The sequence below is a fragment of the Grammomys surdaster genome, unplaced genomic scaffold, assembly GCF_004785775.1.
Source record: "Grammomys surdaster isolate TR1022 unplaced genomic scaffold, NIH_TR_1.0 125985, whole genome shotgun sequence".
NCBI classification, from domain to species: domain Eukaryota; kingdom Metazoa; phylum Chordata; class Mammalia; order Rodentia; family Muridae; genus Grammomys; species Grammomys surdaster.
The window spans coordinates 567523-587148 of NW_021620801.1; the positions used below are offsets into that span (position 1 = coordinate 567523).

At 39.5% G+C, this 19626-nt stretch overlaps 2 protein-coding genes across 3 annotated transcripts in view; one reads left to right on the top strand and one right to left on the bottom strand.

The window, feature by feature from the left end:
* Positions 1 to 6459, bottom strand: part of Ccdc122 (coiled-coil domain containing 122) — a 45653-nt gene extending 39194 nt beyond the window's left edge. Inside the window, exon 1 of one of the 2 annotated variants that reach the window (XM_028754261.1) lies at positions 6282 to 6459. The gene's annotated coding sequence lies outside the window, so the exon portion shown is untranslated. The remainder of the gene's footprint in view (positions 1 to 6281) is intronic. The other variant, XM_028754262.1, reaches the window with a different exon arrangement.
* A 184-nt stretch (positions 6460 to 6643) lies between these two features.
* Lacc1 (laccase domain containing 1) lies at positions 6644 to 18884 on the top strand. Its single transcript, XM_028754269.1, has 7 exons — positions 6644 to 6745; positions 7728 to 8334; positions 8925 to 9103; positions 9786 to 9951; positions 12278 to 12503; positions 13564 to 13724; positions 18213 to 18884. The coding sequence occupies exons 2-6, from the start codon at positions 7773 to 7775 to the stop codon at positions 13721 to 13723; spliced, it is 1293 nt and encodes a 430-aa protein (XP_028610102.1). The 5' UTR covers positions 6644 to 6745; positions 7728 to 7772; the 3' UTR covers position 13724; positions 18213 to 18884.
* Positions 18885 to 19626: the final 742 nt, after the last annotated feature.

Here is a 19626-nt window from a genome sequence, read left to right on the forward strand (position 1 = left end):
ACAAACATATTGAGAAAAAAACAGGGAAGCAGTACTTTTTACAGTAGCCTCAAAAAAATTGAGATAACTCTTACCATATGTCTTAATCAGTGTTTTATTGCTATAAAGAGACACCACGAACACAGTAATTCTTAGAAAGGAAAATATTTAATTAGAGGCTGGCTTACAGCTCAGAGGGTTAGTCCATTATCATCATGGTAGGAAACATGGCAGCATGCAGGCAGACATGATGTTGGAAAGGTAGCTGAGAGTTCTATATCTGGATTCATAGGCAGCAGGAAGAAAAAGTGACACTAGGCCTGGCTTGTGCATTTGAAATCTCAAAGCCCACCCCCAGTGACATACTTTCTCCACCAAGGCCACACCTACTCCAGCAAAGCCACACCTCCTAATAGTGGCACTTCCAATGAGCCTACTGGGGCCATTTTCATTCAAACTACCACACTAAGCAAGTGAAAGACTTGTAGTTTAAGACACTGGAGAGACTGAAGAAGATGCCAGAAGACAGAAACATCTCCCATGGATTGGCAGGATTAATATTGTGAAATGGCCACCCTACCAAAAATAATGTACAGATTGACCAAAATTCCCATCTAAATTCCAACACAATTCTTCACATCAACTGAAAAAAATATTACCTTCACCAGGATAGCTAAAAAAAAAAAATCTTGAATAATATAAGGACTATTGATTGTATCACCATTTCTGATTTTAAATTGTACTAAAACTCTATAGCAATAAAGACAGCACACAAAAACAGAAATGTTGATCAATGGAATAGAATTGAAGGCCCAAAAATAAGAACATACATCTATGAATGCCCCAGTTTTTACAAAAAACTCAAAAATATAAACTAGAGAAAGAGAGCATCTTCAATAAATTGTGTTGATCAAACTGGATGGTTGCATGTAGAGTAGTTCTAATAGGCCCATATTTATCACCTGCACAAAATGCAACTCCAAACTGATCAAGGACCTCAACATAAGACCAGATACCTTGAGTATCTGAGAGAAGAAAAAGTGGGCAGGAGGTCTGAACTCATTAACACAGGAAAGACTTTCTGAACTGAACAGATAGTGACAGTTGGAACGACAATTATTGAATGGAGCCTCATGAAGCTGCAAAGCTTCTCTATGCCAAAGGACACCATCATTCTGGCAAAGTAGCAGGCCATGTAATGGAAACAGATTTTTACCAGCCATATATCTGATAGTGGGATAACATCTAAAATATATAAAGAAATAAAAAACTGAACATTAAGAAAACAGATAACCCAATTAAAAATGAGGTTCAGAACTAATCAGAAACTCCTCAAATGATAAAAGAGTTAAGAAACACTTAAACAAATATTCAATATCCTTAGCCATGAGGAAAATGTAAAGTAAAGCTACTTTGAGATTTCATCTTATACAAGTCAGAATGGCCAAGATCAATAAAGCAAAGGGCAGCTCATGCTGGGAGGATGTGGGGAAAGGGGAACACTTATTCATTGTTTGTGGGAGTGTAAACTTGTACACCCACTATGGAAATCAGAGTGACTTTCTCAGGAAGCTGGAAATTAATCTGCTTCAATATCCAGCTACAGCACTTTTGGGCATATGCCCCAAGGACTCTCTAATCTTACTACACAAATACTTACTCATCCATGTTCATTGCTGCTCTAGCATAATTGCTAGAAATTGCAAACAGCCTAGAAGTCCATCAGATAATAAATGGATAATGAAAATGTGGAACATTTACACAATGGGACATTGATAAGTTACTTTAAAAAACAGAAAAACAAAACAAAATTAAGAAAATTGCAGGTAAATGGATGGAGCTATAATAATAATAATAATAATAATAATAATTAATAATAATAATTTTGACTAAGGTAACAACCCCAAAGCCTCCAAAGCCCAAATACTGCTTGTATGTTTTCTCTTACACATCTTATGTGGATGTTAGCTTTAGCTTTTAAGCCTTCAACATGTATGCTACAATTAGTATAACCACAGAGTTAATTACTAAGTAAAGGGACTGGGGGGGGTGTTAATCCTAAGGAAGGAGAAATAGGATTCATTATGAAGGATAGATATGGAGGGAAGACTATAGTAGGAAGATAAAATGGGAAGAGGTATGGAAGAGATGGGTAACTGACAGAATATGGGGAGGGGCAACTAATACTAAAGGCTACCTGAGTGTCAATATGCAAACATGTTACTGAAGAAACTTACTACTTTTGGAATGTATGTATTACATAATGCATATATATTTTATATATGTACATATAATGTAATATGTATATGTGTCCATATACATATATGAAAGAAATATAAACGGAGTCTTCAAATAACGAGCGAGCGCCCCAACTAGATATCTTATGTTACCAAGTGAAACTTCTAGTGCCATCAAATAGTTGAGTCACTAGACAAAGGAACTCCAAACTTCTCAGGCTACTGCCTCGGCCATTGGTTGGTCCCCACAAACTGATGGCAAGACCTTATTGGTGTAGTCAACACTTTTATACCTCAGCAAACAGAGAAAAGTGAAGCTGGCGCCTAACTAAAGGCTTACCTCTACTGACTAGTGCTAGTTCCTGGTACTAGAAGGTAATCTGCAGACTACCAGAGAAAAAAGATAAAGGTAATCACAACCCAGTTATGAACTTGCAACCTACAATGGTGACCTGCCTATGAGATACACTGTTGCAATAGTGACAAAAATGTAACAGTAACCAATCACTCTGGGATGGAATTTATGCCTGACACAGCTGGGGTGACCTGAGATTGGATAGGCCAAGGATCTAGGGGAAAACCAAATACTACTGTTCATCCAAAGGAACATAGCAGTAAAATGAATGACTCATAATAATCTTCTGACATACCTATAGATCTGTACTTTGCTTAGCTATTACCAAGGAGCCGCTTCTTAAAGTAAATAAGATCTAACACAAAGACCCACAACTAGACAATGTGCATAGTAAGAAATCAGTGTTGCAGCACTCATTCCTAAATGAGATGTCTTGATCAAACTCTTCCCTCAGTGCTCAGGACCTATGTGGAAGAGGGACAGAGATTGTAAGAGCCAGAGGAGATGAATGACACCTAAGAAACAATGCCTTTCAGACTTAGAAAGAATAATGCACATATGAACTCACAAAGACTCTGGCAGCATGCACAAGGCCTGCACAATTTCAAGATAGCTGGGGTCTCCCTCCTGAGAAGGGAAGGTTGACATGGGATTCTGTGTCTCACCAAGAACTATCTCAAATTGGTACCTGCTTGCAAAGGAAAAATTAGTCTTCTCCAATGGAGTCTCACTGGGGATTTAAACTCCACTTCGGGATAGGTCCATGACCAGTAATAGATGCCAACATAAAACAAACTCAACGGTACTTGGGTTTCATATAGCTTTGTTTGGGGCTTTTTTTTTCCTTACTGGTCTTTGGTCTTCAATTTTGAATTTTTGTGAGTTGTGTGTGTATGTGTGCACACACTTGTTTTTTAAAGAGAGAAAGAAGGGATATGGAATTGGAGTTTGGTGGGAAGGGAGAATCTAAAAGTTAGGAAAGGGGAAAAGTATGATTAGACTATACCATATGAAAATATTTTTGTTTCAATAAGAAATGATAGAAGAACAGAAACTTTCAAATGATACACGGTCGTGGCATCACTTCATTTACTATTTAGTCTCTATAACTGATGGAGATCAAATTTTTGTCAAGTCATCCAGTTTGTGGTCATTTGTTTTGGCAGCCCCAGCAAACTTAACAGGGACTATTAACATAGAAATTTGTATAGGTTCCATGGCCTATTCTATAAAGACATAAAAACTTTCATTCAAATGGCTTAAAAATAACTGTCTAGGCCAGTGAGATGGCTCCGTGGCTTGAAGCTAACCCTGATAGCCTGAATTCAATCCCTGAGATTCACACAGTGGAGACGAGAACTGACTCAAGAAAGATGTCATCTAACCTCCACATGCATGAGCCCCCCCTTCCCTTCCTTTTTCCCTCTCCCCCCCCCCGCAAACACACACAAATACTCAGAAAATAACGGTAATACAGATTTTTAAAAATTGATCACAGCTTTCAAAATTTCTACCATCTCATAAGATTTACAATATGGTATAACATTATATAGACATTTCCCAAGAGTTTTCCTCAATAATAAAGTCCCCAAAATATTGTCTCTAAGACATGTCACCAAATAATTAAAATACAGAGCCTCAGCCTATCTACACTTGGCTTCTAACCAACTCATCTTTCCTACTCCTTTTGTAAGTCCTAGGTGGTTAATTCCCACAACATGCTTAATGAGCATGGTTGGGAAACTGCCCTCAGGTGTGTTGTCCTGGTTTAGTTCTACCAGTTGAACTACACAATCCTATCATAAATTATGTCTTTGTTATCAAACCTGTTCATGCCAGCTATACTTGATACTATGCTCTTATAACTTAATTATAACTCAATAACTCAATATGATGCAAACCAATTATATGGTATAGAAATAAAGTTTTTGCTTCGCTGTAGTCTGTTTAATGATTTCTAAAGACACAGTAAAGGGCGTGAGATAACGATAAAAGATTCTAAAGAGTAAGCTTGCATTCCAATGGCTTCAAAGGTGCCTTTAAACTATTTTCCTCTTGAAGAAACAGAATATTGGGGAATCTTTTACGTTTAGAGACAGGCGTACGCTTTATGCAAGAGAATGTACAAAAAGGCTCTGGACTGCCTCAGTTGATTGACATGAGCATCAGCAAGATTAGAGTAAGTTTACAATACTATACTACACTTGCTGGCAATTTTCTGGCTTAGCTTTGTCTTCTTTTTAAAAGCTTTACATAGAAAAAAAACTCCATAACCTATAAGAACTTTCATTCCTATAAAGTGTATGATTCAGTGTCTAATCAGACTTTTCAGTGTACTGTTTGGCTATGAGTTTAGACTGTGTCTATCAGAGGGGTTCTTGTACATGAAAATACCAAGGAAGCTATTCTGCGTAGTGAGGCGACCAGGCCTCCAGGAAGGTTATGTTTAAGCTTGAAGAGTATTGAGCAACTGGGAGCAGTTAAGCTCACAAAGGAAGTGCGTTCAAAGTACAACAAACAGCAAATGTAAAGAACACAGTGATAGCCTATGAAAGAACAGCCTTTACTTGCATGGCTTGAGACTAAGGCAGTTTGTTTTTTTATCAAAATGAATTATGTATCTGAATCATCTGCAAGATGAAAATAAAAAAGCAGAACAAAACAAGCCCAGGCCTAACTCCTGTAGACTCTGAGTCAGTCTGCAGCTGGGGCGTGGGGTACCTACTTTACTCCTTTACTCGTAAGTTCTACTGGTTTCCATGTGCAACCAGGATTGAGAAGCTCTGAAAGAGCATGAGAAAGAGGAGAGAGTGTTGAGAATGTGGCCCAGACAGACCAGATGCTGAAGGAAATGGTATGTAAATACATTCTAACAACTTCCCTAACAACTTAGCTATTTGGAAAGTTTTGTTTGTTACTGACAGTACTGCTGCATGAAAGCATCTGAGATCTCACCCTTGTGCATGAAAACAAGAAAAAAATGTTCTAAACCTGCTTTGTAAGTTTAAAAAAAAAATCCATTTTCCTTAACAGAAAGCAAGTTTATGCCAAGGCATGTATGTCTGATCAGATGCATATCAACTATCACTCAGGCTTCTTGAAAGTATCCAGTGAACACACAAATGTGTCCCCTCTAGGGTAGGTTCTATGTGGCTGGTTACCTCGGTCTTTAGTCAAGTTGAGGTTGGTACACACTTAAAAGACTCTTCTAAATTCCCAGATACCCTAGAGTCTTCTTACTCAGGAAAACCTTCAGCACTTAGAGGAACACCAAGGAAAACAAAGGGCCTTCTCCTTCCTCCATAGAGAGTCTACAGAAAACAGGATTTCTCTTATCTTCTCTTATAGTTTGAAGAGTGGGTATTTTTCCATTTACAACAGTACTTGATTTTCATATTGTAGTTTTTAAATAAATAACATTGAACCTCGGGGGGGGGGAGGAGGAGGATTAATTTTTATCTTATTGCTACTGTAAGAATGAATGCGTTCTGTCCTGTGAGGGGGCACATATTTTTTGGAGGAGCTTATGAGAAATCTATGTCGTCAACACAAGTGAACGGACAGTCAAGGATGTTGGTCCCAAGTGAAAGCACAGAATCAGCATAACGGGGGGTGGGGGGGGGTTGGTGAACGAAAGCTAACTAACTAGAAACTTAAAACCTAAACAAAAAGTGGGGGAAAAAACCACTCCCCCACAAAAGTCCCCTTACTTGAGCCCTGATTGGAGGGCGCTAAGTGACAGGGCTGACCACACTGCCTGGTCAGCAGATCCTTCTAGAGTCGCCAAGGCCGGCAGGGAGAGGGCCTTCTTCCCTTCCGGGCGCCTCACGGGACGCGCTCGCCCGCGGCCTTTCGCGCCTCTGCGCCGGGGCCTCAGGCGGCCTCCACAAGCCTCTCCGGCGACCACGGGCGCCGACCCGGAACTGCTGAGCGGCGCAGGAATCCCCACAAGGGGCTCGGCCTTGCGTCTCCCGGGCGCCACCCCGCGGCCGTGGCGGGAACACCCGAACCCGGGCGCACGCCCGCGGGAACCCGAGGCCTCCCGGAGGCCCGGGACGCGGTGAGGCGGGCGGGCGGCGCACGACTTCGAGCGACTCTGGCGTTCGTTCGCGGAGGCTGCGGCTCACACCCCAGCTCGCGGCCGCCGAGGAGAGCGCGGGGAAGCGGCCCCGCGGTGAGTCCCGGGCGGAGGGGAGGACCGCGCCGTGACGGGCCGGCCGGCCGCTGTGCAGTCAGGGCTCCTCCGAGGTCGCGCGCACAGCTGGGGCAAAGAATGAATGAAGGCGCCAGTGCCCTGCGGGGCTCAGGGGTGAAGGGTCAGCAGTGGTAGGGGGCAGAATTGGGGGGCACAGGGTCGGCAGAGGGGGGAGCTCCAGCCGGGACCGGGAGGAAAGAGAATCTGCAAGCGGTCAGAAATCCAAATTGCCCCTGATCCAAATTGCAGTGGCTTTTGGGATTATTCCAAGTATGGAGGACTGTAAATCTTAGGGGAAGCCCATCCTACGGGTCAGCTTTTCTCTTAAAAAGTGAGACGTGTGTGTGTGTGTGTGTGTGTGTGTGTGTGTGTGTGTTGCCTCACACCTTTAACGCCAGCATTTGGGAGGCAGAGGCACGTGGGTGTCTGTGAGTTCAAAGCCAGCCTGGTCTACAGAGCTAGTTCCAGGACTTTTGGGGATGTTACACAGAGAAACCCTGCCTCAAGCCCCTGTCTCAACCACAATCCCCAAATAAGAGTAGCTGATACTTCTCAACTTAATATCCTAAAGGTGAGACCTCAGTATTACATATGAGATGTGGTCTAATCTTATAGACATGATGGGATAATGATATAACAGATAGATTGACATCCTATAATTAAAAAGACTTGATCTCAGACAACAATTTTGTACTTAAAATCTACTATAAAGAAAACAAAGCATAATCTCTATTCTATAAAAAAAAAAAATGTACCCAGCTTTTCACAAAGTAAAAGATGGCTCTGCTTTCACTGTCACGGTAAATGGCACACTGGCTTTTCTGGTTTGCACGCTACGTTTATTTTGGTTACTTTTTGTATTAATGCAATTTACTTCCTTTTTTGCCCACCATAAATTTATGTTGTATCTATAAGATGATCGGCACAATTTATTGTTGTTCGTGATCATTTTTCCTTACAGCTGATATGGCGTAAAAGTCTTGGGGGAAAAGTGCCTGATTGAAGAATGGCAGAAGCAGTCTTGATTGATCTCTCTGATTTACAATTGAACTCTCAGAAAAACTTCCATGAGGCGCTACTGAAGACACTGGATGGTATTCACGCCCACCATGCTCCCGAGGCCAAGTTCCTTTGCATAATATGTTGCAGTAATACCACCAAGGAAAAGGATGGGGGGTACAGCCTTTGTGAATTGGAAGCAGGAAATGGCTTTTCACGTCTCGTGGGAAAATTCGAAACTGTTAGCAATCCCAGCCTGGCTGCCTCTTTGTATACAATTAAACAAAAAATTGATGAAAAGAATCTGAGCCATATTAAGGTGATTGCACCTGAGCACAGGAAACTGTTCATGAAGGCTTACGTTGACCAACTCTTCACCAAGGTGTATACGTTTGAGTTTGAAGATTTACAGGTAGCTTGCAGGGATAGCCTTTTGAAACCGTCCACTGAAATAAACTTGACCACAACTCATGAACTAGAAAACATCCAGAGTGAAATAGAAGCATACTTGAGAAGCCTGCCAGCACTGAAAGGGGACCTAACTATTGTCACATCTCCTTTGATCCCAGGTACCTTCCAAGCTGTCCTTTGTATTACAGTGAAAACCCAGACTTTCTTCAGAGGTTCCTCACTTCCTCTTTTTTTCTGTCTGTTGACTCTTGTGAACTGCTCATCTTTCGCAACACAGGGGTTTTATGACATGTGGGTCAGTGGCATCAGAGGATGACTTCATCAGAGTCGTCCCTAAAAGAACAAGTTTGTACTATGCAAATTTAGCTTTAAGGCAAATAATTTTTTTTTTCTGTCCTGGAAAATCTTTTATGTAGAAATGCTGAAACCTCAGCCCTTTGGGCATTTTAACAGAAGAGTAAAATTTCAACTAATCCTCCTTGGATACGTAGTATTAATCGTGAGCCGTATGCTACTTATACCAGATGAAATGAAAGTACCCTGGGAAGAGCAGCAGTCCTGTGGGGAGGTAAAACACACAGCACTGTGTGACATCACATGGAGGGACAAAGGGCAGCCAGAGTTAGAAACCAGATCAGTTATTGCCGGTTGGAGTGACCAGGGAGGGTCTGATGGAGAGGCTGTCTTCTGTACACTGTCTAGTCTTTTCTTGAAAATCTTTTAACTCTTTCCCACTTATCCTCAACAGACATCTTCCTACATGGATTTACTACACGGACAGGTGGCATATCTTATATACCCACTCTCAGCTCACTCAATCTTTTCAGTAGTTCCAAACGGAGAGATCCCAAAGTAGTTGTTCAAGAAAATGTTCGTAGGTTGGCAAATGCTGCAGGATTTAATGCAGAGAAATTTTACCGAATAAAGGTAAATTTTTGTTATCTATTTTGGTCTTCTAACCTATTGACATTTTTCACTCTCAGTATATTGTATAACCCTTAAGCTATTTAACTTTTGCTTCTGGCGCTTCATCTAACATTTGACGATAATGCTGAAATTATTTTTCTGTACTTTATATGTGTGTGGTTATGTACTATGTGTATGTATGTATTTCATCTAAACCTCCTCAATTCTAGAAGTATAGTTAACTTTTGACAGTATAAGACCACTACTGCCCTTTCAATATAGAAGGAAGGTCCCTGAGTGATCAGGAAAAAGTTTGGGCCCTAACTTTTTAAGTGAAAAGCAGGGAGGACTAGGGTCTAAGTGAGGAGAAATCTGTTAAATAAGAATTCTAGATAGAATTGAGTCTAATAAAAGGGGAAAAATCACTCATCTGGTACTTTCACATTTCTGCAAAGAAAATGAAACTTACCTTTTAGGAGAAGTTCTCTGAGTGAAGATTTACTTATCTTTGATGGGGGTTGGTGAAGACTTCTAAGTTTACTTCCCTAGAAACCACATCTGCAGAGAGTTATATTTGGCATTTTATCACTTATGGAAGTGGATGACCATACCTGATTACCTAATTTTGTGACCAGTTCTTGTATAAAAGCTCGCATGTAAAATGTTTCATTTTCAAACCATGTTGTCCTGCGTTTTGTGTTAGACTGATCATGCCAATGACGTATGGGTTATGGGCAAGAAGGAGCCGGAATCCTATGATGGGATAGTCACAAATCAGAGAGGAGTCACAATCACAGCTCTGGGTGCCGACTGTATACCTATCGTCTTTGCAGATCCTGTGAAAAAAGCATGTGGGGTTGCTCACTCTGGTAGGTGTGTTTAATCAATTAAGATTTTATGAATTTGCAATACAGGATGACTTATAGTTGTTTTTCTCATGGGCATAGATGTAAAGCTGCATTGCTTTGTGGTAGCCTGAGGACTGCACGTTCTCACTACAGAAACAGATATAAGGAGTATACAGCTCAGATTAGATGAGTCAGACTTGAACTCCCTAAGTAGGTGGCATCTTGTGATGTTCTGGAATCTGTAGGTTTTAAGATTGTCAGTATCTCTAAGCAAGGATATACTATTAACATTTACAGCAGGACAATCCTGCAGTACAAATTAAATTAGCTTTAGCCCTTGATGTCTTTAATGTACATAATAACCATAATCATTGTAATAAGCAAAGAGCAGCTCTTCACGCCTTTCACCATACTCTAGAGCGTGGCCATCTCTGGCTAAGGACGTCTGAGCACCGGGGAGTAGGGAATGGTCAGCATGTCATAGAAAGAAGTTCCCTGAGGTGAAGCAGCATGAGTAAAGGCTGAGAGAGAAAAACAAAACAAACAACAAACACACAAACGAGACATGCTTGTCTATGTCCATGAGTGGAAAAATAGAACAGGGAGCCCACATGACACAAATAACTTGACCTGTGGTTGAAAGCTTTTCAACAAAGATGCCAAACCAGCTATTCAATGAGGAAAGAATGGTACCTGCAAGCATTCTGCTTCAAGTGGAGCAGGGAGAAGCAAGCAATCATCCACGTGCAAAAGAAGGATCTGGCCATTACCAGACCTATTAAAAAATTAGGTCAGAATGGATCAATGACTTAAGCTGTAAGAGGCAAAAGTATAAAACCAACATTGTAAGTATTTGTGTCTTTGGTTTAAGCAATATAGTTTTTAGGTCTCCAAAGCAGAAAAAAAAAGACCAAAAAGAAAGAAACAACCAAGTTTAAAGACAGGTAAATTGAACTTCATTAAAATTTAAAATGCTTATGCATCAAAGGGTGATCAATGGAATCCATAGGAAATACACACAATGGCAGAAATATTTTACAAACCATTATATCTAATAAGGGGTTAATATCTAAAACAACACCTGAAATTACAGTAGAACAACACCTGGATTTTAAAATGGGTAAAGAGGTTGATGTAGAATTCCACTGGTAGAGTACTCACTTGGCAGGCATGACACCGACTGTTCAATATCCTGCATCATATAGACCAGGTGTGGTGGCACATACCTATAATCCCAGCACCCAGGAGGTTGAGGCAGGAAGATCAGAAGTTATGGAATAGAATAGTTAATCAACATCATTTATAATTAAAGATGTAAGTCAAGACCACCATCTCATCGCTCCTCCATTAGGATGGTCTCTATTTAAGACAAAGCACCCCTCAGGAGGTAAGTGTGAGCAAAGTGGAGAGTCACTATAGGAAAGCATTCTGGGTATGGTGACACTTCAGTCTCAGCTCTTGTGGGGCATGGGCAAGCAAATCTCTGAGTTTGAAGCTAACCTGAGCTACAAAGTGGATTCAGGCTACATAGTGAGACTTAACTTAAAAAAAAATGTTGATTCCTTAAAAAAAAAATGCCATATGATGTAGCAATTCTAATTCTGGGACTATGTCCAAAAGAATTCATGTCTACACATATAGCATCCTGATTTACAAGGTCTACAAAGTAGAAACAACCTGAATGCCCAAGTGACAAATGAGTGAGTAGCAAAATGTGATGTGATATGATATATATGATACAATGTTTTATCTTAAAAGGGCAATACATTCTGACACATGCTGCAATATAGATGAACCTTCTGATTTTCATACTTGGTGCAATAAGCCAGTCACAGAAAGACAAATTCAATATGATACCCTTCACATAAAGTACATAGAACAATCAAATTCATAAGCAACAAAAAATGTTATAGGAAGGGAGAAATGATTTTGATTGTGAATATAGTTTCAAATATGATAGATGGAAGAATTCTAGAAATTGAACACGGCAGATATTAATACTGAGTTGTGAACTGTAAGTGGTTTAAGTGTTACATTTCATATGTTGCATTACCCTAGTCAATAGGAAAGAGAGGGGAAAGACTGAAAGGACATTATTCCTATCGAGACTAAGCATCAATACCACTTTTCAAAAGAAACTCCCATTAATTGTCCATTCTGTAAGGTGCTCTGTATAGTTCATCTGATGTTAGAGCCAGGACTCTAGTGGAGTCATTATGTTTGTGGCTCGTCTATTATACCTGGACTCTGAATTCATAAACCACAGCTGTTAATTTTTCACTGAGACATAAAAGCAGTTGAAATTCTACATTTCTAACTTCCCTTGTCTTGTCTTCCCATTTACCAGGCTGGAAAGGTACTTTGTTGGGTGTAGCTATGGCTACTGTGAATGCTATGATAGCAGAATATGGCTGTGATCTGGAAGACATTATTGTTGTTCTGGGACCTTCGGTGGGATCTTGCTGCTTTACTCTTCCCAAAGAATCAGCCATCTCGTTTCACAGTCTTCATCCTTCATGTGTGAGACAGTTTGACTCACCGAGTCCCTATGTGGACATCCGAAAAGCTACCAGGTGTGTTTGATTTCAATATGGTGCTGAAAGTTTGATGATTGCTTATTGTTTCTGGGGTGAAAATTACTTTAGAGAACAGTAAGTAACTCCCCACACAGTCCAGGTCGCAAACACTTAAGGAGCTGACTGGGACACATGGGAAAACCCATTTAAATAAGGCATCTATTCTCACGTTTGTATCACAGATAATTTCATGACTGTTACAGTTTATTGATTTTGAATTCAATCCCAAGTTGATCTCTACAGAACAGTACTTAAACTTTGTATAGAGTAGCTGATACACACTTTAATTCACAGCTATTGCTTAGGTCAACTCTCCTAAGTAATAGAAACTATAAGAAAGTTGATATTTTGAAGGTATTCTTATTGTCTAATTAACTAGAAATGTTTCTTGTAAAATGTTAGGAAGTATAAATATGTAACTACTTTTTTATTTGTGGTCCTGTGCTGTTTGGATTTGCTCTTTAGTCTCTGTTGAAAATAGTCGTTTCTATAAAAGGAAACAGGTGTCTGAGTTGAATTATGTTTCCATTTTTAGTCAGCAAAACCATGACCAGACCCTGCCTCATTTAACACACGAGTAGAAAGGACTCAGTAAATTGGCATTGATTCTTAAATGTGACTTGTGAAATAAGTATCACTAATTTTATTCATATTTATATCAGAATATTTATGAAGAAACTTTTCTGTGAAAACTAATAAGTAGGAGAAAAAAAAGATGGGAAGTTTAGATGATTAAATAGTATACCATGTCTGAACCAAAAGAGTTTTCTACACAAATTCTCTGTCACTTGGTAAGTTTCTTCCAAGCAAGCATTTAACGTTCCTTACCCTGTCCCAGAACTCGTACATATCTGCACAGCAGCGTGGACACTGCTAGCTCATATGAGCTTCAGTGACACGTGCTGACAAAAGCTGCCGTTTCCTGCCGAGCCCCTGCTGTGGAGTGAGTAGCTATTCCCCGTTGATATGAGGTCTTTCCTGGAATGTGTCCACACATGTACAAATCCTTTTTTTCATGTGTTTTCATTGCTATCTTTTGAAAAATCTTCTTTCTAAGGATTCTTCTAGAACAAGGAGGAATTCTTCCACAGAATATTCAAGACCAGAAGGAAGAGCTTGACCTCTGCACGTCCTGCCATCCTGAGAAGTTTTTCTCCCATGTCCGTGATGGTCTTAACTTCGGTACACAGATAGGCTTCATATCCCTTAGAGAATGAGGTACAGAGCCTCCTCTGTAATGTCTCCCTCTTCAGTCTCTTTCCTTAGCTCCTCCCACTCACCGCCCCCTCTCCTCCTTTCAGCCTTTCTCTGCCTTCACTGAAAAAGTTTAGTAACATTCGTTCCTCCCTGTAAGAGTATCAAGCCTTCATTTTATCTACTGATTGATTGAGGATTGACTAATTGATTGATTGAAACAGGGTTTTTCTCTGTGTAGTTTTGGCTGTTCTGGAACTCTACTCTGTAGACCAGGCTGGCTTCAAACTCAGAGATTCATTGCCTCCCAAGTGCTGGGATTAAAGGCGTGCACCACAACACCCAGCTCAAATTTTAATTTCAAAGTGGAAAAATAGCTTAGAAAAGTTCATTTTCAGCAACATGCTCCATGGTGAGTAATGTTCATTTCTTTTCCTAGTTCATGAAGAATAATTAGGCAGGTTTATGTTAAAGGTATAAGGTAATTTACTTTTAAAAAAATCTTCTAAAAATAAGTCTTTGTCTCTGCAGTAACTTGATCTATGCATGTTCTATTTTAACATCTCTATACTTTTCATTTTTGTTTTATGAAAAAAATGGATTAATAGTGTAGAAATGGTAATCCTACCAAAAGCAACCTACAGATTAAATGAAGTCCCCATCAAAATTCCAACACAATTCTTCACAGACCTTGAAAGGACAATGTTCAGCTTCACGTGGAAATACATACACACATACACACACACACACTCACACACACACACCAAAACAGGAATGCTTAGCCAATACTGAATAGTAAAAGAGCACTGGAGTTGTCACCATTCTGGATTTCAAGTTGTACTACAAAGTTATAGTAATAAAAACCACATGGCCTTGGCATAAAAACAGACACCTTGTTCAGTGGAATCAAATTGAAGACCCAAGCATAAATCTACATCCTTATGGACATCTGATTTTTTTAAAAGAGGCCAGAAATACACACTGGGGAAAAAAGACAGCATCTTCAACAAATGGTGCTAGTCAAACTGGGATAGCTGCATGTAGAAGAATCAAAATAGAAGCATACTTATCACTCCACACAAAACTTAACTGCAAATGGATCAAATACTTTAACATAAACTGAACTTGGTAAAAGAGAAAGGGGAAATAGCCTTGAACTCATTGGCCCAGGAAGAGACTTTCTGAACAGAACGTCATTGGTACAGGCACCAAGATCAACAATTTATAGTGGGACCTCATAAAATTGAAAAACTTCTGCATGGAAAAGGACGCTGTCATTTAGACAAAGTGGCAGCCTACAGAATGAGAAAAGATTTCCCAACTCCATATCTGATAGAGGACTAATATCCAAAATATATAAAGAACTCAAAAAATTGGTTACAAAAACCCAAATAACCTAACTAAAATGGGGTACAAATATAAGCAGAGAATTCCCAATAGAGAAAACTCAAGTAGCTGATAAACACTTAAAGAAATATTCAGCATCCTTAGCCATCAGGAAAATACAAATCAAAACTACTTTAAGATTCTGTCTTACACCTGTCAAAATGGCTAAGATCAATAATACAAGTGATAGGTCATGCTGGTGGGAACATAAAGCAAGGGAAATACTCCTCCATTACCGGTGAGAATGAAAACTTGTACAAGCACTATGGAAATCAATATAGTGGTTCTTCAGGAAGATGGGACTCGATCCACATCAAGATCCAGCTATGCCACTCTTGGGCATATACCCAAAGGATGCTTCCTTCTGCCACAGGGATAGTTCCTTAGCCATAGTCATTGCTGTTCCATTCATAATAGCCAGAAATGTGAAACAACCTAGGTGTTTCTCAACAGACAAATGGATAAAGAAAATATGGCACATGTACATAATGGAGTATTACTTGGTAGTTTAAAAAAAATAACATCATGAAATTGGCTGGCAAATGGATGGAACTAGAAAAATCATCCTGAGTAGTGTATCTCAAACTCAGAAAGACTAACATGGTATGCATTCACTTATATGTTTATATTAGCTGTGAAGACAATAAGCAAGCTAGAATCTATAGAACCAGAGGGTAGTCACAGAGTAAGGGACTAGGGAGAACAGATCTCCTTAGGGAAGGGAAATAGGATAGCTAGCTATGGATGGAGTAAGGGTGTAGAATGTGAGGATAAAGTGGGAAGGGGAAGAGGAAAAGGGGTTGAGGCAGGGAATATAGGAAGAGATCGCTAAGATGGGGGGTGGCATTTGAAAGGTAGTATAGAAACCTAATACAGTAAAACTTTAATAAAATATGAACATATGTGAATACAATCTAAATGAAATCACCAATTAAGGGGAGAGGTAGAGTCTCAGTGGCCATCTTTTGTCACCAAATGAAGCGTCCAGTACTGGGATTGGGTTACGTCTGATTGCCTTGTTGGCTAAAGGAGCCCCACAGAAATCCCCAAACAACCCAGGCTGCTGCCAAGACTTTAGGTTTCTCTCACAAGCTGACAGCAAAGCTCCATTGTTGAAGACAACACCCACATTAAGAATGGAGATGTCAAATGAGTACCTATATAGAGAGCCTTCACCCCATGCTTACAAAAAGAAACATGAATACAAAGACAGCCATAAAATCTTTCTCTATAATGATATATTGCCTGCAAAATACACGAAAGCAATGGTGGCACAAAGCTTTTGTGAGTAACCAAGCAGTAATTAATTTGACTTAAGGCTCACTCCACACACAAGATGGAACCAGTACCTGACATTGCTTGGGTGACTGAGAACCTGAGACTAGGTAGCCCAAGAACCTAGAGTAAAAACCAAATAATACTGATCTAAAAAGAGAAAAAAAATGGAATAATGAAATAACTCCTAATGATGTTCGGCTGTGCTCATAGATTAGTAACTTGTTCAGCCGTCATCAGAGAAGCTTCCTCCTGCCGCAGATGAAACAAATAGAGAGATGCACAGCAAGACATTATACAGAGTGAGAGTCCTTGGAACTCACAGCCCTAAATGGGATGTCTCCATCAAAACCCTCCCCTCGGAGCTTGGAGAACCCCAGGGAGGAGGAGATGGAAACTGTAAGAGGCAAAGGCGATGGAGAACACCAAGAAAATAAGGCCCTCTAAACCAACATGAGCAAAGCTCTTATGAACTCAAAGACTGAAGCAGCATGCACAGGGCCTGTGCAAACCTGAACCAGGTCTTCTGCACATAATGTATTGTGGCTCCCAGTTTAGTGTTTTTATGGGATTTCTGAGCACATGAACGAGTGCAATTCTGACTCTTGTGTCCTCTTCTGGGCTCCTTTTCTTCTGATGGTCTGTCTTGTTTGACCTTGATGTAATAGGTTTTGTTTTATCGTATTATATTTTATTTTGTTATAGTTTTTTAAATGAATGGACAAAAGAGTGAGTGAGTGAGTGAGTGAGTGAGTGAGTGAGTGAGTGAAAACCTAGACACTAGGGTAAAGGTTAACAACTGCACTGTCTCTTACACCTGTTGGGAGAGGGAAAGTCAGTTATCTCCAATGTAATGACACTGAGTACATCAGCTGTTCCAGAACAGGCCTCATGTTTAGGAGTAGTTAGCAGACATAAAATTGGACTTCATAGGTATTTTTGTGTACTTTTATTTGGTTACAATATGTTGGGTTTGTTTATCTGTTTTTCTTTTGTGGATGTAGTTTTATTTTGTTTTCTTGTATTTGGGAGGTTTGTTATATTTCTCTTTTATGAGAAAGAGCTTAAATCTGGATGGTTAGGGAGAGGAAGAGTAACTAGAGGGAGGGGAATAATATGATTAAAATACATTTATAATTGTTTTAAATAATGAAAATATAATAAAAACTTTTACATACAAATTCTAAATTATAGAATAAGAAATTACATATATATAAACTAACTTTTCAATATACTGAATAACTTTTGCCATATATAGTAAAGTTAGAATTTTTCTCTAAAGGGGCAGATAGTAAATTATTTTTAAAACTATATTTTGTAGTGTGTGTGTGTGTGTGTGTGTACACATGCACTTATACATACCCATGGTATGTACGAGTGAAGGCAGATGACAACTTCCAGGAGTTTGTTCTCTTCTATCACTGTATGGCTTCCAGAGATCTGACTCAGGTCATTAAGGTTGGGGGCAAGAGCCTTTATCCACCGACTCACCACCTCTTCAACTCAATAAATCTTTTGTGTTCTGTAGAGCATGTAGTTTCTGTCTCTGGAGAGCAAAGGCAGATGCTGACAACAGAAATGAAGGCATCAGAGCTCCCATTCAATGTTGTTTACAGAAAGAAAGTCTTTTAGACTTCTATAAAGCAATTTCATGACAGTGACTTAGTACTGACCCCTTAGAACCTTCTCAGTTTTTCTATAGTTTGACTCAATTGGTGTGTGTTTTTACTCTTTAGAATGTCCTTAGTTTTTAATGTACAAAAACATTTTAATAAACTTCATGATTCTTACCTTGATATTCTAAAAGCATTAGTTAGAAGCTAACATTTTATTTCTATATGTATTTTACAGGTTCTTGACTGGAATTTTGCATAAATGTTTCACGCATCCTTCTACACTGCCTGCAAAAGAAAATATTTAGCTTTTTGATTTATATAAAATCATGAGAATTACAAAAGATAACTCATCTTGAGGGTATGTTCTCACTGTCACCCAAAGCCCAATGACCTTGGTCTAATTCTTATGACAACTGATGAAAAAAATTAATGTGATGTCATTCCTAAAGTGTATTCTCTGTATTTATCTATAAATCAAGGCCAGGTCTGTTCAGTTCAGTATTCGGCAGATGCCAACATTTGTTTAGGAAGGAAGCGCAGCACAGTGAGTTGAAATAAAGACACCTTTCTCATTTGATTCAAATATAGTACAGGAGATAAACATTTCCTTTTAAATATGTATTTTTGTTGCCTTATAAAATACAAGGTTTCCTTAAGGCATTCTCAAGCACCATGTTTTTGCTGACCCTCCCCCTCCTTTCCCTGCCCCCTTGTGTATCCTTTCACTCACAGCAGCCCCTCTTTCCTATCTCATGGGTTTTATTACGTCTTCCCTGCTCAATCCCCCTTTTATGTTCCCTTTCTAGTTTCAACACCTATATCCACGCTTATGCCCAAAAATTTACATATCCATATATATGTATGTTTACATAAACATTAAAAGTTAGAATTTATGTATAAGAAAAAATGTGCAGTGTTTGTTATTCTGAGTCTGGATTATTTTGGTCAGCATAAAATAATTCCAGATCCATCGATTTTCCTACAAGTTTGATAATTTCATTATGGCTAAATAAAATATTGTGTGTATGTACTGTATTTTTGTTATACATCCATTTGTTGATGAGCAACGAGGCTAGTTCCAAATCCTTCCTTTTGTGACTAGAACAGCAATATGTGTGCTTGTTTATGTGTCTTTGTGGCAGGACAGAGTCTTTTGGGTATATGCCCAGTAACAAACCAGCCGGGTCACAAAGCTGGTCTTTGTTTTGTTTCCTTTGTGTATATTCTTTTGAGAATGTGATGCATGTTTACAGTGAAATATGATTATAACCATCCTTCACTTCCCCTCCAACTCTTCCCCAGATTTTCCCAGCATGTCACCCTCCTGACTTCATGTCCTCACTGTTTACTTTGTGTGAACCCTCCATGCTCATTTCTACCATTTCTACGATGGCTGTTCAGCATACACTCCCACCAACAGTGAATCCGTGCAGCTTTCCCCACACCCTTGTCAGCACTCGTCATTTTTTCTTCTATTTACTTATTTTTATGTGGTGGGAGTGTATATTTTATCTACATGTATGTCTGTGCACAAGTGTGGAGTGACCAGAGAGGCCAGAAGAGAATGTCAGATCCCCTGAGACTGGAGCTACAGATGGTTTTGAGCCATCACAAGGGTGTAGGGAATCAAGTTCAGATCATCAGGAAGA

Bases quoted from the DNA above. Each gene is read 5' to 3' on its own strand.
- Lacc1 (XM_028754269.1), top strand. From the start codon at position 7,773: ATGGCAGAAGCAGTCTTGATTGATCTCTCTGATTTACAATTGAACTCT. The intron at 9,104-9,785 runs GTAAATTTTTGT...GTTTTGTGTTAG, and splicing joins AGAAATTTTACCGAATAAAG to ACTGATCATGCCAATGACGT. The intron at 12,504-13,563 runs GTGTGTTTGATT...CTTCTTTCTAAG, and splicing joins GACATCCGAAAAGCTACCAG to GATTCTTCTAGAACAAGGAG.